Below are 27267 nucleotides of genomic sequence, written 5' to 3' on the forward strand. Positions count from 1 at the left end.
CTCTCTCTCTCTCTCTCTCTCTCTCTCTCTCTCTCTCTCTCCCCCCCCCCCCCCTCTCTCTCCTCCCTTCTCTCTGTGTTCCTCTGACATCCCCCTCTCACACACCCCCTCCCTCCCTCCCTCCCTCCCACTCTCTCCACCCGCCTCCCTCTTTATCCCGTTTCTGCTTTTCACTTCACTCTCCTCTTCCGCTCCGCCGGGCGTCAAGAGAGGCAGCCTGTCAAATGCGTGCGGCGGTGTAGCAGCTGAGGCGGAGGGAGGGAGAGAGAGAGAGAGAGAGGCAGGCTCTGCGAGGGGGAGGCTGGGCAGAGAGGACCGGGAGAGAGAGAGGCCCCCCCACACCACCACACGCTTCGTGTCCTTTCCCCCCCCCCCTCCCCTCCCCTGGGGGGGAGAGAGAGAGAGAGAGAGAGAGGGGAAGCCAGCCATGGAGGCCCCGCTGCCGCTGCTGCTGCTGGAGGAGACGGAGCTGCTGCCGGGGACCAGGTCGGTGCCGTCGGTGCCCCCCCCTCCTCCTCCTCCGCCCACACTCGGCCCGGCCGTGCCCCCCTACGTGACGCTGGGCCTCACCGTGGTCTACACCGTCTTCTACTCCCTGCTGTTCGCCTTCGTCTATGCGCAGCTGTGGCTGGTGCTGCGCTACCGCCACAAGCGCTTCAGCTACCAGACGGTGTTCCTGTTCCTCTGCCTGCTGTGGGCCGCGCTGCGCGCCGTCCTCTTCTCCTTCTACTTCAGGAACTTCGTGACGGCCAACACCCTGGGGCCCTTCCCGTTCTGGCTGCTCTACTGCTTCCCCGTCTGCCTGCAGTTCTTCACGCTCAGCCTCATGAACCTCTACTTCGCACAGGTGAGAGCAAGAGGTGGTGGTGGTGGTGGGTGGCCTGTGTGGTTAGGTCACACCACCCCCCCCTGGTGGTCACTCACTCACGGCGCCAAACGCGGGTTCTGTGCAGGGATGCACCGGTCCGATATTGATATCGGATATCGGCCCCCCGATATGACTAAAATAGCTAGATCGGGTATTAAAAAAAAATGTACTTTTAATTTTCTTTTTTATATATATATTTTTATTCAGTACATTTATTATCTATGTGTTAATTTGTTACATTTTGTTTCACTAGGTTAGGAAAGTAATGTTTTAAGTCGAGCCTGATGTTGCCTTGCACAAAAGAATGATCCCAGTCTCTTCCACACAGTGAGGCGTACAGTTTATTAATTGAACAATGGGTATCGGATCGGTACTCGGTATCGACCCAAAGCCCAGGTATCGGTATGGGGACTGAAAATGCATCGGATCGGTGCATCCCTACTGGCAAGTATTGTATTCTGAGAACAGTTGTTTGTCAAACTCCAGGCTGATGCAGGTGTCGGTATCCACGGTGTTGCCGAATGGCCCTTGGCCCGGTTGCGTGTTGCTTTTTAACAGCGGAGGAGTGCAAGAATGTGACCATGTGACCGCGGCAGCGCGAGAGAGTGGCAGCACGGAAATAGGCTGTCTATTGCCATTCTCTAAGACAAACGCTAACCATAACCAGCTCCTTAACAGCGCCTAAACTTAACCTTTCTAACCTTAACCAACTCCGAAACAATGCCTAACCTTAACCTTAACCTTAACCATGCCTAACCTTAACCTTAACCATAGAAAGAATATTGCCATTCTCTAAGACAAACTCTAACCTTAACCAGCTCCTTAACAGCGCCTAAACTTAACCTTTCTAACCTTAACCAACTCCGAAACAATGCCTAACCTTAACCTTAACCTTAACCATGCCTAACCTTAACCGGCGAAAGAATACATGTTAAAAAAAAAGAAAAAAAAAATTGATGGGATTCGAACTTGAAACCAACGGACCGCAGGACCGGAGGACCGCCGCGCTGCCAGGTGAGCTAAGTTTCAAATGAAAATCATCGCGGTTTACGGGTACATAATGCCGCAAGCTCTGCCGCTCCGCTCTGCGGCTGCCGCGCCTGCCGCGGGGCGTGTCGCAGCCAATCAGGGAAAACGCGGAAGCATTCGGCGCACTCCTCCGCTGTTAATAAGCAATAGGCGGCCCGGTTAGCTGTAGGCTCTTTTCTGAAGGTGCAAACACAGCGATTTACATGATGCACTGGATGTTTTTTACAAGACGTTCGTTACTCGTTTTGGTAGCGTGTTGTGCTTGTGAAACAACAGTGTCGTCGTAACACATGATTGAATGGTTTGCTTCAGAAGAAGGCAGGGGCGTACTGTGATCCCACCTTCTTCTGTGTTCTAATGAGAATTAAGATGATAGAAGGCCAGAGGAAGACGTGGGTATATAATAATAATAATAATAATAATAATAATAATAATAATAATAATAATAATAATAATAATAATAATAATAATAATAATAATAATAATAATAATAATAATAGATTTCATTTATATAGCACACTTTAAACTCAGTGAGCTCTCAAGGTGCTTCACAGCAGAAGGAAAACAAAATTAAAAAATTTATAAAAAGGTTTAAAACAAGAAAACATTCAAATGAATAAAACTTTTAAGATAACAATAAAAAGGTTTAAAACATAAAAACATTTCAAATGAATAAAATAAAATAAACAAAACAAAACATAGGAGCAGATTAAAAAACAGGCCCTATTGGAAGGCAGAGCAAAACAAATGGGTATACTCTATATGACTGTATACTCTTATCTACAGTATATGACTGTATACTCTTATCTATATGACTAAACTCTATATGACTACAGTATACTCTATATGACTATACTCTATATGACTACAGTATACTCTATATGACTGTATACTCTATCTATATGACTGTATACTCTATCTATATGACTATACTCTATATGACTACAGTATACTCTATATGACTGTATACTTTATATGACTGTGTATACTCTATATGACTGTGTATACTCTATATGACTGTATGAGCTTTACAACTTGTTCCTCACTCAATGTGGAAGTGAAACTGACTCCTCGTGACGACACAGTGAAACTGACTCCTCGTGACGACACAGTGAAACTGACTCCTCGTGACGACACAGTGAAACTGACTCCTCGTGACGACGACACAGTGAAACTGACTCCTCGTGACGACGACACAGTGAAACTGACTCCTCGTGACGACGACACAGTGAAACTGACTCCTCGTGACGACGACACAGTGAAACTGACTCCTCGTGACGACGACACAGTGAAACTGACTCCTCGTGACGACGACACAGTGAAACTGACTCCTCGTGACGACGACACAGTGAAACTGACTCCTCGTGACGACACAGTGAAACTGACTCCTCGTGACGACACAGTGAAACTGACTCCTCGTGACGACGACACAGTGAAACTGACTCCTCGTGACGACGACACAGTGAAACTGACTCCTCGTGACGACACAGTGAAACTGACTCCTCGTGACGATGACACAGTGAAACTGACTCCTCGTGACGACACAGTGAAACTGACTCCTCGTGACGACACAGTGAAACTGACTCCTCGTGACGACGACACAGTGAAACTGACTCCTCGTGACGACGACACAGTGAAACTGACTCCTCGTGACGACACAGTGAAACTGACTCCTCGTGACGATGACACAGTGAAACTGACTCCTCGTGACGACACAGTGAAACTGACTCCTCATGATGACACAGTGAAACTGACTCCTCGTGACGACACAGTGAAACTGACTCCTCATAGGGCTGTTTCCCCGAAGCCTGTCTTTGGGCTTCGAACTTCGTCAGGGTTTTTCGAACAGACGTTCGAACCTTCGTAAAAAAAAAAAAAAAAATTACATTTTTTAAAATAAATATCCTCAAACTAAATCCTCAATTTGAATAAAGTGATTAATCTGATTAAATTAGTTTTTCTTTTATATCAACTTTCTTTTATGAATATCAGTTTTAATACTATAATATTAGTGTAGCCTAATCATTATCTGCAACTGTGACGAAAAACCCCATTGGTTTAAACAGAATGAATAGACACATAAAAAAAAGATATACACAAAAAAGAATAAAAAATGTATTTATTATTATTTTTTTATTTTAAATTCGAATGTTGATTTAGAATTCGAATGCCAACGTAACGAACGAAGGTCCGAAACGTTTGAACGTTTGGGCTCAGCTCCTCATGACAGTGAAACTGACTCCTCATGACGACACCGCGACATGATGTGATGCTCTATTGATCTATTTCTGTTCCAACAGGTTGTTTTCAAGGCAAAGTCGAAATATGCACCAGAGCTGCTGAAATACAGGTAAGCCCCAGTCAGGAGAAACGTACCTTAGCATTGTATTTTATTGTCATGACTTTTTTGTATCATGTCTGTAAGGGCCAAATGGATGTAAATGTGTAATGGATTTATGTGACCATGGGGTGGTGCTTGTTTATATAAGCGCCAGGTACACTGTAGGACAGGGCTATTCAACTGGCGGCCCGCGGGCCAGATCCGGCCCGCGGGATGATTCTGACCGGCCCGCCAAAGATTACATGATAATAAAAAAATAAAAATAATAATAATAATATTTTTTTTTTTTTACTTTTTTCTTTTCATGTCAACGTTAACACGCACAATTGAGCCAAAAGTCACTCAATTAATGACAGATTTCATTGATAAATTGAGGGAAAACTTTGCAAGTCGATTTGATGAATTTGACATGTCCAGAGAATTGATGCATTTTGTGAGCAACCCATTTGCCAATGTAGCTGCTATTTCCACAAAAGGACAAGAGTTCCTTGCATCACTTCACATTGATGAAGGTCTCCTGCAACTTGAAATAATTGACATGCAAGCATCATCTGCTCTGAAGCAGGCACTTGAGAATGAATCCACCACAACATTTTGGATAAAGTGTATTCATGTCAAGACATTCCCCAAAATAAAAACGCTGGCAATATCTGTGCTAACAATGTTTGGCTCAACATACACCTGTGAATCCAGTTTCTCTCACATGAATGCCATTAAAACAAGCAACCGTGCCTCCTTGACAAATGAGCATTTGCATCACTGTTTGCGGGTAGCCCTCACTTCCTATGAACCCTCTTTCTCTGCCATTGCCCAGTCAAAGAAGTGCAATCGCTCTCATTAGATGTGTGTATGATGTTTGAGAGTTAAGAGTGGACAATAAGTGCTAATAAGATGCTGTGATTTGCTGTTGTTGCACAGACATGAAGCACTTTTTCATAAGCTCAGCTGCACTATAAATGTGTTTTTTTGTTCAAGTGTTGATGTTAGAATGTTCAGATGCACATCATGCACTTGTTTGTTTTTTATTTTATTTTTATATTGAAATGTTGAAGAGGAGATGTTGCAGTTGTTGCACAGTCATAAATGAAGCACTTTTTGCAGGAGATGTTGCAGATGTGGCACATAAACGAAGCACTTTTTTTGAAAAGTATACTACTTTTGCAATGTAGTTAAATAAAAGTTGTGAAAATGTGGTTGCGTGTTGTGTCAAGTGTACATATATTCATAGCACGGGGAGGCGCCGTGGCAGTCCGGCCCCTGGCCCCTTGGGTTTCTGACAATGTGGCCCCCTGAACAATTTAGTTGAATAGCCCTGCTGTAGGAGGTAGGAGTTTGACCCAGAAAGGGCAATGGTTTTTGACCGCAGGTCGCAGGTTATCGCTGTATGAACACGCCGCAGGGTGTAAATGTTTGTATATGCAAGTTAGTTATTGTAACAATTATTATTGATCAATTTATGTAGGCCAAGTTCAAGATATCCTGTTTGCACGGTGAAGCAAAATAAATATAATTTTCCAAGAAGAGCTGCCTGCATTTTATCATTGGAACACTGACGGTTTGGTATCAGATCAAACAAATATATAACGGCGCATCAGCCAGGTCCATCTACGGGATCACATTTCTTAGTAGCTCCGTATAAGACAGAAGCTCCTTTTAATAATGTGTATTTTGTTTTTGTATTATTAGTATTTTTGCACAATCTAGGCGGGCAATTGGCCACCGTACATTTCACTACATGTCTTGTATGTGACGAATACAACTCTTTGAATCCTGTGACCTCCAGGTTACCCCTGTACCTGCTCTTCCTGTCCATGAGTGTGGTGTTCCTGGCGGTCAACCTGGCCTGCGCCCTGCTGGTGAGGATGTCCGTCGCGGGGGCAGAGACCGTCGTGCTGGTGAGGGTGGCCATCAACGACACCCTCTTTGTCCTGTGTGCCGTCTCGCTCTCGCTCTGCCTCTACAAGATCGCCAAGATGTCCCTGGCCAACATTTACCTGGAGTCCAAGGTAGGACATTTAATTTAATATTTTTTATTAATTTTTTTTTCTCTTTTTTTGTCCATGGATAAAACAATACATGACAACACATAATACAAGAATAATAATAAACAGACCAACACCAGACAATAATAATAATAACAATAATGACAATAGAATGACAGTGGAACAACAAAAATTATAAATACAGAACCTAAAAATATAAACACATTATATTATCACAAACACCACAAAAGACATTTCCTCCCCCACTCCCACCGCCCCCCCCCCCCCCCCCCCCCCCCCTCCCACCACAGGACCCCCGGACTCCCCAGGACCTCATTTCATTTCAAACCTTCATTTCAACTCGTAAGACACTGAGGTTACCCGATTTACAGTGACGGCGAGCTGACGAAACGAGACCTAGTTTATCAGCAATTTCATACATATAGACACAATATAAGAATAAACTATATAAAATCTGCTATAATCAGTGGTCGGAGATCATACTTTTAAATGCGGCAAACGAAGGAAGAGGCTTCAGAGTCAGTCGGAGGGCATTAGAGTGTGGTGATGTAAGGGGGGAGTTTACCAATGCATTTATAATAATAATAATAATAATAATAATAATAATAATAATAATAATATAATCATCATTATCATCACCACCTCATTCTTCATCATCATCATTTAATTTTTATAGCAAAAAGTCAATAAGACTATGATAATAATCAGACACAAAATAAAACAATGAGAAAAACAAGTCAAAATCCATGAGACAAACACGATTTACATGAGAGAGAAAAACAGACAATAACACAAGAATGAAATCAGTAAAACGACCCAGGATTATTCTGCCTACTACTGTTCTAGAGACACAAGTAGTAATTGCAGTATGGTGCCCTGTATTGCCCCACAACTGGCTTTGTTTACATGGAGATTTACTGGATTGAGGACATGTTTTCACTCTTAGAGTAAACATATTGCCTGAGCTTCTTAAGGACTGCCATTGTGCAACAGAAAAGCAAGAGTTTTCATGACCGAACTCATTGGACGCCAGACCCGATGATAGTCGTGTTAACTCGCCATCGCTTGAGCGCCAGACCGAGTATAGTCGGGTTTTAATCGCTTTGCGCTTTTATTAGCGATATCCATTCATTTTCATCCATCCAACCTGATGTTATCGTTGGGAATGTGTCTGAGCTTGCAAAAGGGCAAATACTGCCGCCTATCGTCTCCCGGATGGTATTGCACATCATTGGAATCCCTCTGGCTGGGGCTGTGCATCAAAAAAAAAAAGTCTGGTCCAGGTTTTCCTTCTCGGGCATGCAGTATCGCTATAACACATTGACTGGGGACACTCTGAGCAGCGTGGATTATGTGTTTTGGATATATAACGTTGGATCAATAAACGCAGCCCACCACTTCTTTTCACCTGGCAGCGCGGACTCTCACTGAGAGAGTGTAACGTGTGGAAGTGGAAGGTCACACTACCTCTCTCAGATCCTTCCCTCGCTGTGCAGGCGCCCCGACCGAACTGTAGGAGTCGCTGTCCACAACGACCCGGACCCACCCCGCTTCCCTCCCGCTGACTCTGCCAATCGAGCCAGTATGACGGCCGGGCCAAGCCGGAAGCAACGCTGACAGCTGGATTCGATACCAGTGTCTCTTGCGTTGGTGACGAGCGCCTTGTCCGCTGCGCCACTCAGCCGTTTTTTTTTTTTTTGTTTTTTTTTTGTGATTTGCTCCACAACTACAAATCAAATATATTATTATTAGTATTCTGCGTGAAACTGTAATATATTTGTGTTGTTTAATTGAAATCAAACCGACTGCCTGCTGTGTGCAGCACCTGCGTGGGGTTGCATTTGCTGCGAGGATGTTTCCACTTAATTGAAGCTTTACCCTTAGTGAGTGTTCCTTAGCAACTCAGCTTGCGACCTGTGCATGACTGCATGCTCAGTGTGCACGTGTGTGCAGGTGTGTGTGCAGTGCATGTGTGTGTGTGTGTGTGTGTGTGTGCACGTGTGAGCTCCATGAGTCACCAGGCAACAGCACAGTTGGGTGGTCAGTATTTTTTGTCTCACACCCACTTATTTATTCATTTATTTTAAATCTCATTCACTGATATATGTGATCGTGTTGATCATGCCCAGAAATTCGCGGCACAAGTCTCCCTCTGTCATTTTTCGGATTTTTACAGATTACGAAAGTACAGTACACAGAATGTAAGCTTTCAAATGATGTAGAAGATATGCTTATTTGAAGTTTCAGAGTAGAGAAAAACAGAGAAAGTTTGGCTGCATTTTTAACACCAGTCAGGTACTAGGTGTCACAAACTGCCTTTTTTTTTTTAAAACAAAGGTTTTTACTATTTAGTAGGGGTGCAACGGTACGCAAAAACCACGGTTCGGTACATACCTCGGTTTTGAAGTCACGGTTCGGTACGGGTTTTCGGTACAGTGGGGGAAAGTTTGCCTTTCCATGTTCCACTCAGGGGTGATGTAGTGTGCAGTAACTAATTGTACTTGTAGGGCTGTCAATGAATATTCTCTATATTTTTTTGATCCACTTTTTTCTCCTTGTTTTCTATTTTTCTCCCATCCCAATTTTCGTAGTTCCAATTCAGTACTGTATCTACAAAACCTTCTGTTTAATCGTCTTCCATTTATTAATTTGCTTCGATTTTTCAGGTCTGGTCAATTTCAGCATGGTGATATTCACAGTGAAAGATAAATGTAATTGATATTCTCATTTGGTTCCTTACAATTTACTCAAGCCTAGTAACAGACACAGTATTTCTGACACTGAGAATACATTCCCTGAGATCCATAGATCCATACGTCTGTAAAAGGCGCTCCAGTAGCACACCATGTACTGCGTTGCGGATCGGCCCACCCGAGTTCGATTCCCGGACCCGCCGTTATTTGCCGAATGTCTTCCCCAGCTCTCTCTCCCGTTTCACCCTCACTGCATCTGTCGGTCATGTCTGACCAGGAAAAGGTCAGGTCATGTCTGACCAGGGGGAAAAAAAAAAATATCTTAAAGGGGAACTATCTTATAAATGGCCTTTTTCAGTGTTTAGCATTGTTTCCTAGCTATGTGAACTTATATTAATATGATCTATGTCTCAAAATTCTCATATTGGTGCATTCTTCCAATTCTCCTCTCACAATATTCACCCTCACTGAACTGAGTCATCTGAAAATGTGCCTATCTGTGATGTCATAAAGACACCGCTGCATGTTAATGTTGAGATACAAGATGAGCTGCACACAGTGGCACCTGCACTCTTGCCACATCAGCTCAAAACGGCTCGAGATCTTGAGGTAGAAAAATGTTGTTTTTGAGGACTTGATTAGAAATACAAAACAATGAATTAAAAAAATATATATATTACAGAGGTGTTCCATAGACTCACAGGAATTGTGTAAAAGTGCCCAAATAGTGAAAGAAATAGTAAAATAGTTCCCCTTTAAAAAAAAAATCTTAAAAAAAAAAAAAGTCTGTAAATGTGTATTCTATGTTCTTATGGAATGAATGAGATACAAATATATATAAATTTTTTTCTTTTTTTTTCTTTTTAATTAATTTTGAGTTAATTTTCATAACGCGATAATTTGCTGTGTAATTAATTAATCTAATGAACGCGATAAACTGACCGCCCTAGTTATGTTGTTTGACCCAGGGGACGTCGGTGTGTCAGGTGACGGCCATCGGGGCCACCGTGGTCCTGCTCTACACATCCAGGGCCTGTTACAACCTGCTGGTGCTGGGGCTGTCCAACATCCAGAGCATCAGCTCCTTCGACTACGACTGGTACAACGTCTCAGACCAGGTAACACTGGCACAGCCTGGTACAACGTCTCAGACCAGGTAACACTGGCACAGCCTGGTACAACGTCTCGGACCAGGTAACACTGGCACAGCATGGTACAACGTCTCAGACCAGGTAACACTGGCACAGCCTGGTACAACGTCTCGGACCAGGTAACACTGGCACAGCCTGGTACAACGTCTCGGACCAGGTAACACTGGCACAGCATGGTACAACGTCTCAGACCAGGTAACACTGGCACAGCCTGGTACAACGTCTCAGACCAGGTAACACTGGCACAGCATGGTACAACGTCTCAGACCAGGTAACACTGGCACAGCATGGTACAACGTCTCAGACCAGGTAACACTAGCAGCACAGCCTGGTACAACGTCTCAGACCAGGTAACACTGGCACAGCCTGGTACAACGTCTCAGACCAGGTAACACTAGCAGCACAGCCTGGTACAACGTCTCAGACCAGGTAACACTGGCACAGCCTGGTACAACGTCTCAGACCAGGTAACACTAGCAGCACAGCCTGGTACAACGTCTCAGACCAGGTAACACTGGCAGCACAGCCTGGTACAACGTCTCAGACCAGGTAACACTGGCACAGCCTGGTACAACGTCTCAGACCAGGTAACACTAGCAGCACAGCCTGGTACAACGTCTCAGACCAGGTAACACTGGCAGCACAGCCTGGTACAACGTCTCAGACCAGGTAACACTGGCACAGCATGGTACAACGTATCAGACCAGGTAACACTGGCAGCACAGCCTGGTACAACGTCTCAGACCAGGTAACACTGGCACAGCATGGTACAACGTCTCAGACCAGGTAACACTGGCACAGCCTGGTACAACGTCTCAGACCAGGTAACACTGGCACAGCCTGGTACAACGTCTCGGACCAGGTAACACTAGCAGCACAGCCTGGTACAACGTCTCAGACCAGGTAACACTGGCACAGCCTGGTACAACGTCTCAGACCAGGTAACACTGGCACAGCATGGTACAACGTCTCAGACCAGGTAACACTGGCACAGCCTGGTACAACGTCTCGGACCAGGTAACACTGGCACAGCCTGGTACAACGTCTCAGACCAGGTAACACTGGCAGCACAGCCTGGTACAACGTCTCAGACCAGGTAACACTGGCACAGCCTGGTACAACGTCTCAGACCAGGTAACACTGGCACAGCCTGGTACAACGTCTCAGACCAGGTAACACTGGCAGCACAGCCTGGTACAACGTCTCAGACCAGGTAACACTGGCACAGCCTGGTACAACGTCTCAGACCAGGTAACACTGGCACAGCCTGGTACAACGTCTCAGACCAGGTAACACTGGCAGCACAGCCTGGTACAACGTCTCAGACCAGGTAACACTGGCACAGCCTGGTACAACGTCTCAGACCAGGTAACACTGGCACAGCCTGGTACAACGTCTCAGACCAGGTAACACTGGCACAGCCTGGTACAACGTCTCAGACCAGGTAACACTGGCAGCACAGCCTGGTACAACGTCTCAGACCAGGTAACACTGGCAGCACAGCCTGGTACAACGTCTCAGACCAGGTAACACTGGCACAGCCTGGTACAACGTCTCAGACCAGGTAACACTGGCAGCACAGCCTGGTACAACGTCTCAGACCAGGTAACACTGGCACAGCCTGGTACAACGTCTCAGACCAGGTAACACTGGCAGCACAGCCTGGTACAACGTCTCAGACCAGGTAACACTGGCACAGCCTGGTACAACGTCTCAGACCAGGTAACACTGGCAGCACAGCCTGGTACAACGTCTCAGACCAGGTAACACTGGCACAGCCTGGTACAACGTCTCAGACCAGGTAACACTAGCAGCACAGCCTGGTACAACGTCTCAGACCAGGTAACACTGGCACAGCCTGGTACAACGTCTCAGACCAGGTAACACTGGCACAGCCTGGTACAACGTCTCAGACCAGGTAACACTGGCACAGCCTGGTACAACGTCTCAGACCAGGTAACACTGGCAGCACAGCCTGGTACAACGTCTCAGACCAGGTAACACTGGCACAGCATGGTACAACGTCTCAGACCAGGTAACACTAGCAGCACAGCCTGGTACAACGTCTCAGACCAGGTAACACTGGCACAGCCTGGTACAACGTCTCAGACCAGGTAACACTAGCAGCACAGCCTGGTACAACGTCTCGGACCAGGTAACACTGGCACAGCCTGGTACAACGTCTCAGACCAGGTAACACTGGCACAGCCTGGTACAACGTCTCAGACCAGGTAACACTGGCACAGCCATGGTACAACGTCTCAGACCAGGTAACACTGGCACAGCCATGGTACAACGTCTCAGACCAGGTAACACTGGCACAGCCTGGTACAACGTCTCAGACCAGGTAACACTGGCACAGCCTGGTACAACGTCTCAGACCAGGTAACACTGGCACAGCCATGGAGAAAATGCCACTAAAATGCCATTCTAAAGACCCGACTAGAATGGAGATGCATGTACTGACACATGATGTATATAAATATACATACATACATACATACATACATACATACATACATACATACATACATACATACATACATACATCATATATATATATATATATTAGTGCTGTCAAACGATTAAAATATTTAACTCGATTAATCGCATGATTGTCCATAGTTAACTCGTGAGTTCCAAGTTTTAATACTCTTATCAACACAAGAGTCAACAAATGCTTGCTTTATGCAGCCATTTAACACAAAAGGATGACCCTCATGCATTGCAAATTTGCATCAAAACGATGCACAAAATAACTTAAAAGGAAAATAATAATTTAAAACAATGAATAAAGTGTGCATGAAATAATAGGGGAAAGAAAACGTTAGGAACTTGTTACATTCACCCACACAAGGGCTGAGTAATCACACCACCCCCCCCCTCTCTCGCTCTCTCTCTCTCTCACACACACTCTCCCAGCTCCCTTTCTCTCTTGCCCCTTCCTCATCTCTCTCACCCCCCTCTCTCTATATATATCTCACACACACACACACACACACACACACACACACACTTCAGAAACAAACATAGTATCAATGAGAGCATCAATAATACACCTGAGTGAAGTCTAGTACAAAATAAAAATAAAGTAAAATAATAATTTCTTAAAAGTTAATCATGAGTTAAAAAAAAATAGTGGCGTTAATAGAATCGGGCGTTAACGCGTTAATACCGTGTTAACTTTGACAGCCTTAATATATATATATATATAAATAAAAAACCTAATAAAAAGAGGAGTTGAAGCCAGCAAATCAGGGGGGGAAGATGGCCGCTCAGCAGAAATAGCTGCAGAAAAGCTGGAATAACGTTCTAATTCCATTTTCCTGAAGTCATTTTGAAATTTCAGAACCCGTGCCAGATAAAACGGGTACTTTTAGGAAAAGTCATTGAGTGACAGAGCTGGAGCTCAACCGAGTGACGAGGATACATTTGTCATGTGACCCCTTGTCGGCTGTGCTAGTGGTAATAGACCTGTCCCAATGTCTCAGACCAGGTAATAGACCCGTCCCAATGTCTCAAGACCAGGTAATAGACCCGTCCCAATGTCTCAAGACCAGGTAATAGACCCGTCCCAATGTCTCAGACCAGGTAATAGACCCGTCCCAATGTCTCAGACCAGGTAATAGACCCGTCCCAATGTCTCAGACCAGATAATAGACCTGTCCCAATGTCTCAGACCAGATAATAGACCTGTCCCAATGTCTCAAGACCAGGTAATAGACCCGTCCCAATGTCTCAGACCAGGTAATAGACCCGTCCCAATGTCTCGGACCAGGTAATAGACCCGTCCCAATGTCAGACCAGGTAATAGACCCGTCCCAATGTCTCAGAGCAGGTAATAGACCCGTCCCAATGTCTCAAGACCAGGTAATAAACCCGTCCCATGTCTCAAGACCAGGTAATAAACCCGTCCCAATGTCTCAGACCAGGTAATAGACCCGTCTCAATGTCTCAGACCAGGTAATAGACCCGTCCCAATGTCTCAGACCAGGTAATAAACCCGTCCCAATGTCTCAGACCAGGTAATAAACCCGTCCCAATGTCTCAGACCAGGTAATAGACCCGTCCCAATGTCTCAGACCAGGTAATAGACCCGTCCCAACGTCTCAAGACCAGGTAATAGACCCGTCCCAATGTCTCAGACCAGGTAATAGACCCGTCCCAATGTCTCAGACCAGGTAATAGACCCGTCCCAATGTCTCAGAGCAGGTAATAGACCCGTCCCAATGTCTCAGAGCAGGTAATAGACCCGTCCCAACGTCTCAAGACCAGGTAATAGACCCGTCCCAATGTCTCAGAGCAGGTAATAGACCCGTCCCAACGTCTCAGACCAGGTAATAGACCCGTCCCAATGTCTCAGACCAGGTAATAGACCCGCCCCAATGTCTCAGAGCAGGTAATAGACCTGTCCCAATGTCTCAGAGCAGGTAATAGACCCGTCCCAACGTCTCAGACCAGGTAATAGACCCGTCTCAATGGAATAATGTTGCTGTTTGCAAGGGAACAGCTTAGGCCAGACCTGCAACATGACATACACATGGGCCCATAGAATACCAGACTGGTTCATTAGATGGAAACCGTTTCTTTTTTTTTGTATTATTATTATTATTATTATTATTATTATTATTATTATTATTATTATTATTGGTGGTAGTAGTAGTAGTAGTAGTAGTAGTAGTAGTAGTAGTAGTAGTAGTAGTAGTAGTATTATTATATATATTGTTATTATGTTGATCAATATTATTATTAGTAGTAGTAGTTATTATTATATTGTTGTTATTATGTTTATCACTATTATTATTATTATTAGTAGTAGTAGTAGTGGTAGTATTATTATTATATTGTTGTTATTATGTTTATCACTATTATTATTATTAGTAGTAGTAGTAGTGGTAGTATTATTATTATATTGTTGTTATTATGTTTATCACTATTATTATTATTAGTAGTAGTAGTAGTATTAACACATTCAGCGCCAGAGGTCGCTGTGGGCCGTATGGCCGTGTGTGCCAGCGCTTTAATCAATGGAGATACATGCCGGTGTTTGCAGGGCTAAAACTATATTAAATATCTTAGCTATGGATATAAAACTATTGCCCATTTGACATCGAGCATCTATCGTTCAATTTGTGAAAAATAAATATTTTTTTCATCCATACATTCCCGCTTTATACCGTGGTGAATGTGAGTATAGTTTTAAAATGTCAAAGTATTCCTTGAACGCCACAGCTGCTGGACCCCTATGTGACGTGGTGTATTTGCTCTCGGGCAGATCTGCGGTCGACCCCGAGGCGATGTAATGTGTGACGTGGTGTATTTCTGTGTTTCATTATATGTGCATGGCTTACCAACTGTTCGCCTGTTTTATTGCAACACTACGATCACCGACATCTAAGAAGGGAGATCCCCCCCCTTGAACGGCCCTTCTAAGGTTTCTCTCCTCCACATTGCCTGTGGTGCATTTTTCCCTATTGCTAGGTTTTAGTGAGTTTGTCCTTACCTTCGCGTGGGGTATGTCTGGGAGTGTTGCATTAATTTATTTAAAAATAAATTGGACTTCATGGTGTTTTTGTTTTGTTCTTGATTTATTGTGATGTTTCTTCTTGACTTGTTTACTTGTCCTGCCCATGGGGACATTTTTATTATTATTAAACCTTTATTTACCCAGGGTAGGTTCGATTTGATTTGATTTGATTTGATTTGATTTGATTTGATTTGCTCTCAGGCAGATCTGCGGTCGACCCTGGGCGACGCCGGCTACATCGTGTTCGGGGTGGTCCTGTTCGTGTGGGAGCTGCTGCCGACCTCGCTGGTGGTGTTCTTCTTCAGGGTGCGACGGCCCGCCCAGGACCGGGTGAGACCACCGGGGGGAGCACTTCAGCTGTTTATAGTGGCAATTTACAAACAATTTCGTATTTCTTATTTGCCACTTCCACTCCGGGGATAGCTTCAGTCTACGCGCACATAATAAAGATTCTGATCCAATCCGTTTGGCTGTCACAATGAATCAATAATTTATTTCCAAGCTGCGTAACAAACAAAACTCTTATATCTAATACATGCGGTACATGCGTGCGGTGCGGTAGAAAAACTGTTTGCTTTCCCGGTCCACCCCTCCCCCACGCAGGCCACCACCCCTTATCAAGGTAAACCATACAGGTGAATAGCTCGGGAAGGTCTCTTTTAAAGGGAAAGTACTAGGGATGTCCGATATTATCGGCCTACCGATATTATCGGCCGATATCGGCATTAAAATGTGATATCGGAAAATATCGGTATTTTTTTTTTTTTTACATTTCTATAACCTTTGGTTTATTACAAGCATTATTAACGTGGCTATGATTCAAGCGGTTTGTAAAAAAAAACATCTTTAAATTTTTTTTTATAAGTATGCAGTATCATAACTACATCTTTGATGTTTATAGCAAACCAACCCGTTTGTAAATCCGTCAATATTTCAGCGAGTTATGAGTATTTTTGTCTGTGCAGCTCACTCACTCTCACTCAAGGCTAACTGGAGCAAGATGGCGGCGGTTCAGTGACGCTGGTGACTCCGCCTTAAGCTATCTAGTGTTCTATAGATATCTATGGGGACAGGGGCCTTGTGATGTAAGAGGTTGAGGTACGGGGGGGGAGGGGCCTTGTGATGTAAGAGGTTGAGGTACGGGGGGGGAGGGGCCTTGTGATGTAAGAGGTTGAGGTACGGGGGGGGAGGGGCCTTGTGATGTAAGAGGTTGAGGTACAGGAACACAGGGGCCTTGTAATAATTCTCCCCTCATGAATTGCTTAGAGTAGACCTGTGTCTGGGTTGATGGTTCTTGGATTAATAATAATAATAATAATAATAATAATAATAATAATAATAATAATAATAATAATAATAATAATAATAATAATAATCTTTATTTTATTTTATTTTATTTATCATTTATTTATCCAGGAATGTCCCATTGAGATACAAGATCTCTTCTTCCAGGGAGTCCTGACCAACACGGCACACAACAAGTTTCAACATAAAACAGGGCATTAAACAAAAAACATACAATTCAAATATAAATACAGAAGACTATTTGTGCAGTGGCAAGGAGCATAATCAGATCAGCAATAGCATCAGGTAAAACAGTTACATGTTTCATAAAGGGCTTATTTATTAATAATAATAAATGTTATTTGTATAGGACTTTTCATACAAGAATTGCAGCCCAAAGTGCTTCACAGCAATAAGGTAGATATAAAATAGACATAGGCATTAAATGAGCATAAGATTGGCATAAATATAGACGGGTATAAAATGTGTATAAAATCCAAAGCGCTTTATAATTTTGTTCCTCACATTCACCCATTCACTCACACATTCACACACCGACGGTGGAGGCGACCATGCAAGGTGCCAACCTGCTCATCGGGAGCAATTAGGGGTTAAGTGTCTTGCTCAAGGACACTTTGACACGCTGCCCCGGAGGAGCAGGAATTGAACCTGGAACCTCCGAATTACCTACTGTCGTGCTCGACAAAAAAGCAGTGCAATAAAATAGCTCTTGTTTACAGTGAAACAATCATAAAAATAGAAATAGAATTTCCATTGGATAGAATACAATTGTGCAATAGTGCAGTACAATAAAATAGCTCTCATCTACAGTACAATAATCATAGTGTGGATGTAATGTCATGAGTCTAAGTGGCACAGTGTAAGGCTGAGACGATATGCCATTTGGAAGAATCGATGAATCGGGACAAAATTATCGATAAATATCAATATTTGTCATTATTTTGCATGTGTAAATTTTTTTTTATAAAAAGTTTCAAATACTTTTTTCTTAAAAAAGATTTATTTTTTATTTTACGCTAGTTGGTGTGTGTTTGTGTATGTCACATGCACTCACTGTAGTTTTTGCGATGCTGTAGTTGGCCCACGACACACACACACAAACTAACGTTAAATAATAGTTTTTATTTATACATTTTTTACACCTGCAAAAAAATCGATAAGTGACGCCACTTATCGATTTCACGCAGTTATCGATAATGATCGATAAATCGATAAGTGGTCTCAGCCTTAGCACAGTGTATCGAAAGGCTGAGGGGAAGAGGTATGTTTCTAGTAGGGCTGTCCCCGACTAAGGATTTGGATAGTCGACTATGATTGGCCGAAATTAGCCGATAGTCTACTATTAGTTGACTATGACATTTTTTATTTTGAAAAAAATAAAGTAGGCTATAATTCTTTTTTATTTTTATTTTTAAATGTTTTGTATCATTCCATTTGGGCTGTGGGGGGTGCTTAATGTCTGAAGGAGTCGACGGAAGGCTTCTTGTCCTCTGCAAAAGCATGCAATTGGTCCACTGATGGATACATCTTGATATTTGTCTAGTCTAGTGTGTTCATTAGATGGGTGAAATCCTCTTTCAGTGCCTCTGTGCCTGTTTTCTTAGGCAGTTAGCCTCTGGTATGTGTGCCATTAGCGTTAGCCACGCTGCTAGGCCTCTTTTCTTTTGGAAAGAATAAAAAATATATCTCTCGTACTGCACCCCGACTCTGGAACTCCCTCCCCCAGTCCATCAGAGATTCCCCTACACTCTCCACCTTCAAAGCTCGCCTCAAAACCCACCTGTTCTCCCTTGCCTTCAACCCCCCCCCACCCATAACCCCCCCCCCCCTCCAACCTGATTGATGTCTGTCTCCAGTCTTTTTGTGCTATCATGCTGTCTTCCCTGTTCCCCCCATGGTCTCATGTTTCTTTGTTGTTTCTTTGTTTTTGTTTCTTTGCTTTTGTTTCTTTGTTTGTACTCTTGCTCCCGACTATTGTCAGCGACTTCGGGTTACTGAGAAGCGCTATATAAATTAAATTAATTATTATTTATTATTATTATATATATATATTTTTTTTACTAAGAGGTTGGCAGTCGATTACGGCTCCTTTCGATCGATTAGTCGACTAATAGGGGTCAGCCCTAGTTTCCAGCTCACTTTTTGAACATGTTCCCCCACAGAGCAGCACAGGGATACCAGGTCACGTGTTCTCATCCAGGGCCTACTTCTTTGACAACCCGCGCCGCTACGACAGCGACGATGACCTCGCATGGAGCATCATCCCCCAGAACATCCAGGCCAGGTGAAAACTACACCACCTCCTCCTGATAGACCTGTTCGCTGTCCACATCAGACTCCGTGATTGCGCGCATCAAGGGGGCAAAAGGAACGCAATCCTGGTCAGAACAAACGGGGCAGACTACAATATTATTTGCATTTGTTAGCCATGCTAGCGATCTCTAAACAATCAATCCATGCCAAAGCTTAGATATGTAAAAGGTGAAAGACTCACACTCACAGCCATTGATTGATTGATTGAAAACTTTATTAACAGATTGCAGAATGGGTACAGTACAGTACAGCTCAATACATACAATTGTTAAGGGGATGGAGACCAGAGAAAGACTTTCGTCTTGTTTACATCAGGGTCCCCCATTTTCAATTCATCATAACATATATGACACACACGACATACAGATAGACAGTACTGCTACATCTATACATTTATGACATACCAGATTTGCAAATACAGTACTGTTTGTGATACAAAAAGAGTCCAGAAAAGAGAGTATATACATTTGACGTAGAAACTGTACATTGGAGGAGGTTGGGTAGGTGGGGTTGGGTGGGTGGGTGGGTCGGGGGGGGGGGGAACTGTACATTGGAGGTCGTTGGGTGGGTGGGGTGGGTGGGGTGGGGGTTGGGTAGGAGGGGTGGGTGGGGGACACTGTACAACTGTACAAGCAAAACTGTACATTGGAATATTGACGGAACCATACTTGGTCATTTACTGTACATTGGAGGGGGTTGGGTTAGGACATTTACAGGGGCCAGTTTCGAATTGCAGTCTCCCATGCTGCTGATTTGGCTAAATGACATTCAGACAGTTTTAGTTTTAAACAACTTTTAGTCAGGGGAGTGTTATGGTTTCTCCATAAAGCCCTGACGTACTTTTTTAGCACAGCAGCTCACGCAGGTAGGGGGCACCTTAGTCACGTGACTCAGTTGGTATTGCTGATTGGCTCGAACATGGTATGTTTGTATACAGCGAACAGGTCGCCAAGACATTGTAGGCTACTGTAGTATAATATGTACAGTGATACAGTTGTAAAGACAGTATGGTAGTAAGTCATACTGGCCAGCAGCGTAACTAATATGAGTAGGATATGTACAGATATAGATCTAGTATCTACAGATATGTAAAAGGACTATGTGCAGGTAAATAGACAGGTCTGGATAGATATGTAGGTGGTGAGAATAAAATAAAAATAAAAAGGTACAGCATTTGTACATGCTATCATACAGAGCTAGGGTTATATACAGGTGTATAAGTAAGTATATAGAGGGGGTTATATGCAGGTATATTCAGACAAATATGTAAATGATAATGTAAATATAAATATGCTGTATATACTGTACAGCACTGTCGTACATGTTATACAGAGTATTATGGGTAGACTATGGTATGAGGTGGGTAGTGATTACAGTTGTAGACAGTGAAAACTATATGAAACAACCTGATATTTACAGGGACCACACTGTCCGCACTGTTTAGACCACGCCCACCGCGAGAAGCATGAAGCAAGGTTTAGGGTGGCGTGCCCTATCAAAAGGTTCTATGACAATGTTGCTTGCTTTGCTAGCAAACACTCAGTCCAAGCATTAGGGTGTGATCAGATTGGACGCCTTTTTCTTGCGCTTAAATGCGAGGCCCGGCGGTGAACATAGAGAATACTAAAGTACACAAGGAGCAACGGGCGCTACCATTGATTACTGTTGCTACCTCAGCTAACGTTACATACAGTACTGTTGCTACCTCAGCTAACGTTACATAAGTTACATACTGTTGCTACCTCAGCTAACGTTACATAAGTTATAATAATAATAATAATTCATTTAATTTATATAGCGCTTCTCAATAACCCGAAGTCGCTGACAGTAGTCGGGAGCAGGGGTACAAACAAAGAGACGAAAGCAAAGAAACAAAACAAAACAACAAAGAAACAAAAACAAAGGAACATGAGACCATGGGGGGAACGGGGGAGACAGCCTGATGGCACAAAAAAAAAAAAAAGACTAGAGACATATCGATCAGGTTGGAGGGGAGGGGGGGGTTTAGGGGTGGGGGGGGTTGAAGGCAAGGGAGAACAGGTGGGTTTTGAGGCGAGCTTTGAAGGTGGAGAGTGTAGGGGAGTCTCTGATGGACTATACATTACTGTTGCTACCTCAGCTAACGTTACATACAGTACTGTTGCTACCTCAGCTAACGTTACATACATTACTGTTGCTACCTCAGCTAACGTTACATACATTACTGTTGCTACCTCAGCTAACGTTACATACATTACTGTTGCTACCTCAGCTAACGTTACATACATTACTGTTGCTACCTCAGCTAACGTTACATACATTACTGTTGCTACCTCAGCTAACGTTACATACATTACTGTTGCTACCTCAGCTAACGTTACATACATTACTGTTGCTACCTCAGCTAACGTTACATACAGTACTGTTGCTACCTCAGCTAACGTTACATACATTACTGTTGCTACCTCAGCTAACGTTACATACATTACTGTTGCTACCTCAGCTAACGTTACATAAGTTACATACATTACTGTTGCTACCTCAGCTAACGTTACATAAGTTACATACATTACTGTTGCTACCTCAGCTAACGTTACATAAGTTACATACATTACTGTTGCTACCTCAGCTAACGTTACATAAGTTACATACTGTTGCTACCTCAGCTAACTTTAAATGAGTTACATACAATACCGTTGCTACCTCAGCTAACGTTACATAAGTTACATACATTACTGTTGCTACCTCAGCTAACTTTGCATAAGTTACATACATTACTGTTGCTACCTCAGCTAACGTTACATACATTACTGTTGCTACCTCAGCTAACGTTACATAAGTTACATACTGTTGCTACCTCAGCTAACGTTACATAAGTTACATACATTACTGTTGCTACCTCAGCTAACTTTAAATGAGTTACATACAATACCGTTGCTACCTCAGCTAACGTTACATAAGTTACATACATTACTGTTCTCAGCTAACGTTACATAAGTTACATAGATTACCATTGCTACCTCAGCTAACGTTACATAAGTTACATACATTACTGTTGCTACCTCAGCTAACTTTACATAAATTGCATACATTACTGTTCTCAGCTAACGTTACATAAGTTACATAGATTACTGTTGCTACCTCAGCTAACGTTACATACATTACCGTTGCTACCTCAGCTAACGTTACATACATTACCGTTGCTACCTCAGCTAACGTTACATAAGTTACATACTTTTCAGATACCTCAGATTTGTAATCCCTCCCCTCGGTTGATTTGATTGGTCCGTCGATAAGAAGGTGACATTGACGTTGGTGCGCTCCGCGGCTAAAGTTGAAACTTTTTCAACCGAATATATGCTGTATATACAGCACTGTCGTACATGCTATCATACAGAGTATATGGGTAGAACCGACCAATCAAAATCGAGGAAGTGGCGGGACTAAAAAGATCAACAAACATGGCAGAGGAGAGGCTGATTCTTGCGGTGTCTGACAACCCAGTAATATATGACCTAAGGGATATATACGACCTATAACGCAGATGACGCAACAATAATCGCTCCCGGTGCTTTGGAAGCGCTCTGGGCCTTCATATATTTGATATCCAAAGCGCTCCGCCTTGAAAATAACGCTTTCTGTGGACACAGCGCCTTGTTCCTCGCTGCTAGCTAAACTGTAGCTTGCGGCTAATGGTAGGCTACCTATTGGATGCAAGGGGGAAAGTGAACAATCATAATTAGGGATGTCCGATATTATCGGCCTACCGATATTGGCATTAAAATGTAATATTGGAAATTATCGGTATCTGTTTTCAAAAAATATATAATATATATACATTTTCTTTTACATTTATTTAACCTTTATTTACCCAGGCAAGCAAGTAAGAACAAATTCTTATTTTATTTATTGTGAAAAGTATGCATAATGTTGTGTTTTTGGGGGGGGAAACCCTGCATATATCGGTAACGGTTGATATCGGTATTGAAAATTAAGAGTTGGACAATATCAGTAAGAAAGCCAATATCAAACATAATCATAATGCATTTGTTTTTGGTGTAAAGTGTGTATTTGTTATTATGCAATCGCTTTTTTCTTTCTCTACGTTTTTATAAAATAAATTGAGTTTGGGAAGCCGCTTAATAAAAGGTTTTCTCATAATGCCTGTTGTTTTCTCTTCCTTTCATCCCCTCCCAGTTTGACCGCCGACAGTTATGACTGGGGAAGCCATAGCAGCAGCATCACAGCTTATATAGGAGGGGAGGAGCCTTATCCCCCGCCCCCAGAGGAGCTCAACCCATACTGACAGACTGACTGCGCTCCCATTGGCTCCGTCTGAGGGGAGGAGCCTTATCCCCCGCCCCCAGAGGAGCTCAACCCATACTGACAGACTGACTGCGCTCCCATTGGCTCCGTCTGAGGGGAGGAGCCTTATCCCCCGCCCCCAGGAGGAGCTCAACCCATACTGACAGACTGACTGCGCTCCCATTGGCTCCGTCTCACCTGTGTTTAAAAAGAGAGAAACATTTTTAAAGTTTGCACATTCTTCCTCTGATGACCTCCAAGGCACATGGGGGAAGAACGCCACCCTGGGCAGGACTGTACATTCCAGAATTTACCCTACACAGCCAACACTGCGAGGAACAATTGTAATATTAATAGGATATTATGATTTAAACCCTATATTCCAACAAACACAAGCCAGTGATGGGACCATAATGTGTTTAGAATGTTAAATGTGCGCTATGTAGTTTCAGGAGAGTCAGTGAAGCGAAAATTCTATGTTATATTTTCATAACCGTATAAACAAACTTCGTCTTCTGAGGGAGACGGATTTCCTGGAAACACTGACGCTAGAGGGTTTAAGTTTCCCCATTGTTGTTATTGTTGTTGTTTACATAGGCTGGGCCTGCACGTTTGTTTCCAGACATATTCTACTAGGCTTCGGAAAAGATAGTTAGTTTTGATTCATGATTATTCCATAATGACACAATAATGCGATGTGTAAACTAATTGCAGGCTCAAAAGTAGTGTAGTGCACCTTTAGTGTTTTTAATTATGAATGTATCAATAATAGAATGTAACTTTAGTGGTACAGCCTACTGAGCCTAGATGTTATGGTGTGCGTTCAGCTGGTCCACGTGAACTCGTTAAAATGGGGGGGGGGGAATGTTGAGCTTGAAACGTCCGACCTTGTGGTAAAGTTACTTGAGTTTTTACGAGTTGTGACTGTATCAGTGACCTTTCACCTTTTTCGTGGCGCAAAAACACACTTCATTATGAACATGGCATGTCACGACACATCATCAGAAATGTGATCAAACCAGCGCCCTCGTTTATCAATAATGCGTAGAAAGTGTTCTATTTTCGTTCCTGCGCCCAGAATTTAGAATGTCTCTACGCACGGGACATTTTATCAACCGTGCGTGCACAAGTCGTACGCGCACACTGCGTGTCGATGAATACCAATTGTTCTTACCGTCTATGTTTGTGCACGATTATAATAATTTGCATACAGAACCGCCCCTAATTAACCATATATGGTAATGAAACACCCCACGGAGGTCATCTAACCAACAAATTGAAGGTAGAAAGCATTTCGTTGTGAACAACCTTATTTGGAAACGTGACACAAAATAATAGTATTTAGCTTTTTATTTGAAACAATATTTCATTGCGTTTGGAGGTGGGTTTTCTGCGTCTGCAGAAATGTGCGTTGTTGCGTGCTCCAATTTGTGTCCCGGGTAGCGGACTCTACTCTCACGGCAAATAGACCGCCATATCCGTGACGAGTCTTCCGATAACGCAAGATTATCCATGCTGCATTCTTTCGGAAAGACCTATTCCAAATGCTATTTATAGGGTTTGACAATAATTACATTTTACATCTCTATTTTACAATGAACTATAATTAATTATGAGTCATACCGAACACGTCTTTGTTGGAACTCTAATGCATGAAAGCTTATTCCGTCCGTCTGCAGTCGTCCTATTCTACCGCTCGGTGACAGGTACACATGGTCCGAGCTGTGCGTAGAGATATACGCACAATCTCAAGCACACGTTCAAATTGATAAATCCGAACACTTTGCTTAGAAATGATCGCACGCACGGTTTACGCACATATCTGTGCGTATGCAGCATTGGTAAATGAGGGCCCAGGATCTGCTGCCTGGGATCTGATTGGTCCTGACCTTCTGACCTAGCTAGCGCACCTGAGCGCTATCGCCTCGTATATACAACTTGGTTATATAAAAAACGCAGTGGAGGAAGAAGTACACAGTTCCTTTACTTAAATAAAAGTAGAAATACTCAGATAAATTAGTACTCTTGTCAAAAGTAAAAGTCCATTAAAATTCTACTTAACTAAAAGTAGAGAAGTATTTGCTATTGAATGTACTTAAGTATCTAAAGTAAAAGTATGTGTATCCATTGACCTTGATTGATTGTGTTAAAGTGGTATGTGGTCCAGTTATGTAGTGGAGTAAAAGTATAAAGTTCCCTCAAATGAAAATACTCGCATAAAGTACAAGTAGCTAGAAAATGTACTTTCTTAAAAAAAAGTGCAGTACTCGAGTAAAAATACTTAGTTACTTTCCACCACTGGAAAAACGCCCACCTTTTACGAGTTGACAAGCACCGACTGAAGGCACCATTAGACCCAAGTTGGGATCAGAACAGGCACTAATATAAAAAGACAAAATATAATGATTCACAACCACCACCACTACAAACAAATGCTCATGAAAACACTTTAATCCCTTTTTTACCCACTAGTTTGTCTAAAACAGACGTAACAAGAGTGTTTTCTCAAGGCCAGTATCTGTGTATTTTTTATGTCCTTTCATGGGACATAATTAACTTGCACACTCTTTGTACAGAAGCATTATCTGAACCTGACTACTCTCTAAAAGTTCTTCACTGTACTGTATAGTTTATGTTATGAATACTGCTTACTATATTTCTCAGTCTTTGTATGGAATATTTGCTCCAATTACTTTGTTTTTATGTGTTTTTTGGACGCCACACACACTTTCATATGAATCCACTAGTGTGTGCCTGTCTGTATGTGTGTGTGGATGAGCGATTCATTCATTTCATAAAAATACAGGTTTTAATGCTGTGACGGAAAACGTTTCGCAATTATGCCACAATAATGTGGAACGCCCTACCCACAGCCGTAAAGGAATGTGAATCCCTACCCTCCTTCAAAACCGCTCTCAAAGAGCACCTACGGGTGGCTGCTATTAGAAACTGGCAAAAAAAAATATGTCTTGTATGTCATAAATGTCTTGATGAATTGAAAATGGAGGACCCTTATGTAAACAAGACAAAAGTATTTTTCTGGTCTGCATCCTCTTAGTAGTTGTTTGTATTGAGCCGTACTGCATTGTACCCATTCTGCAATCTGTTAATAAAGTTTTCAATCAATCAATCAATCATCCATGATTGTGTCTTATGAGAGTGAATGCAAGTTGTTCATCTATTAAGGTCTGATTGTAACACAATTAACACATGTGGCATCGTACAATTATGAAGATAGATACAGTATAGATAAATAGATAGATATAGATAGTAATACAAACATTGCCTCATCCATGATCGTGTCTTATGTGAGTCATTTTGTGAATGCAAGTCGTTCATGTATTAAGGTCTGATTGTAACACAATTGACACGTGACATAATGCAAAGACATCATACTGATGGATGTTAGACTATACAATGAAGTTAACATAACATATACAACACATAAGCTATAGTAGACACAAAAAAGACAATTGCACTTAAATTAGGCATACATGTCTCAAAGCGCAGTCATTGTGGAGCATGGGCCCTAGACTTAGAGACACCCAGACGTGTCTCAAATCCAATGGAAACTCAATTATCTAAGACACAAGTCACGGTATGTTGTTTTGGCACACGTGTGAAAAATCTCTTACAACAACACTACCGGGTGGGCTCCCTCCCTAATGCTTCCAGTTTTCGGAAAACATTGCAACTTAGAAAGGTTGGCTTGGGTTGGGAGCCATCACGTCGCGGTCTAATACTCTGAGTCTT

The 27267-nt window shown here is 42.8% G+C and overlaps 1 protein-coding gene across 2 annotated transcripts; it reads left to right on the top strand.

The window, feature by feature from the left end:
* The first annotated feature begins 225 nt into the window (after positions 1-225).
* gpr137ba (G protein-coupled receptor 137Ba) lies at positions 226-26725 on the top strand. 2 transcript variants are annotated; one of them, XM_084321486.1, is made up of 7 exons: positions 226-847; positions 4198-4247; positions 6022-6244; positions 9903-10052; positions 15814-15942; positions 19080-19201; positions 23407-26725. In XM_084321486.1, exons 1-7 carry the CDS (start codon positions 428-430, stop codon positions 23513-23515), a joined length of 1203 nt encoding a protein of 400 aa, XP_084177612.1. In that variant the 5' UTR covers positions 226-427; the 3' UTR covers positions 23516-26725. The 2 variants fall into 2 exon arrangements, with proteins under 2 accessions (XP_084177612.1, XP_084177613.1); XM_084321487.1 differs by lacking the exon at positions 19080-19201 and having other exon boundaries at positions 23407-23523.
* The last annotated feature ends 542 nt before the right edge of the window (positions 26726-27267 follow it).

The sequence above is a fragment of the Notolepis coatsorum genome, assembly GCF_963971535.1.
Source record: "Notolepis coatsorum genome assembly, chromosome: 9".
In the NCBI taxonomy this organism is placed as follows: Eukaryota; Metazoa; Chordata; class Actinopteri; order Aulopiformes; family Paralepididae; genus Notolepis; species Notolepis coatsorum.

What these genes read in the sequence shown, in the direction of transcription:
- gpr137ba (XM_084321486.1), top strand. Translation starts at nt 428, where the DNA reads ATGGAGGCCCCGCTGCCGCTGCTGCTGCTGGAGGAGACGGAGCTGCTG. An exon ending in GACGGCCCGCCCAGGACCGG is followed by an intron (nt 15,943 to 19,079) that starts GTGAGACCACCG and finishes GTTCCCCCACAG; the next exon opens with AGCAGCACAGGGATACCAGG. An exon ending in CCCCAGAACATCCAGGCCAG is followed by an intron (nt 19,202 to 23,406) that starts GTGAAAACTACA and finishes ATCCCCTCCCAG; the next exon opens with TTTGACCGCCGACAGTTATG.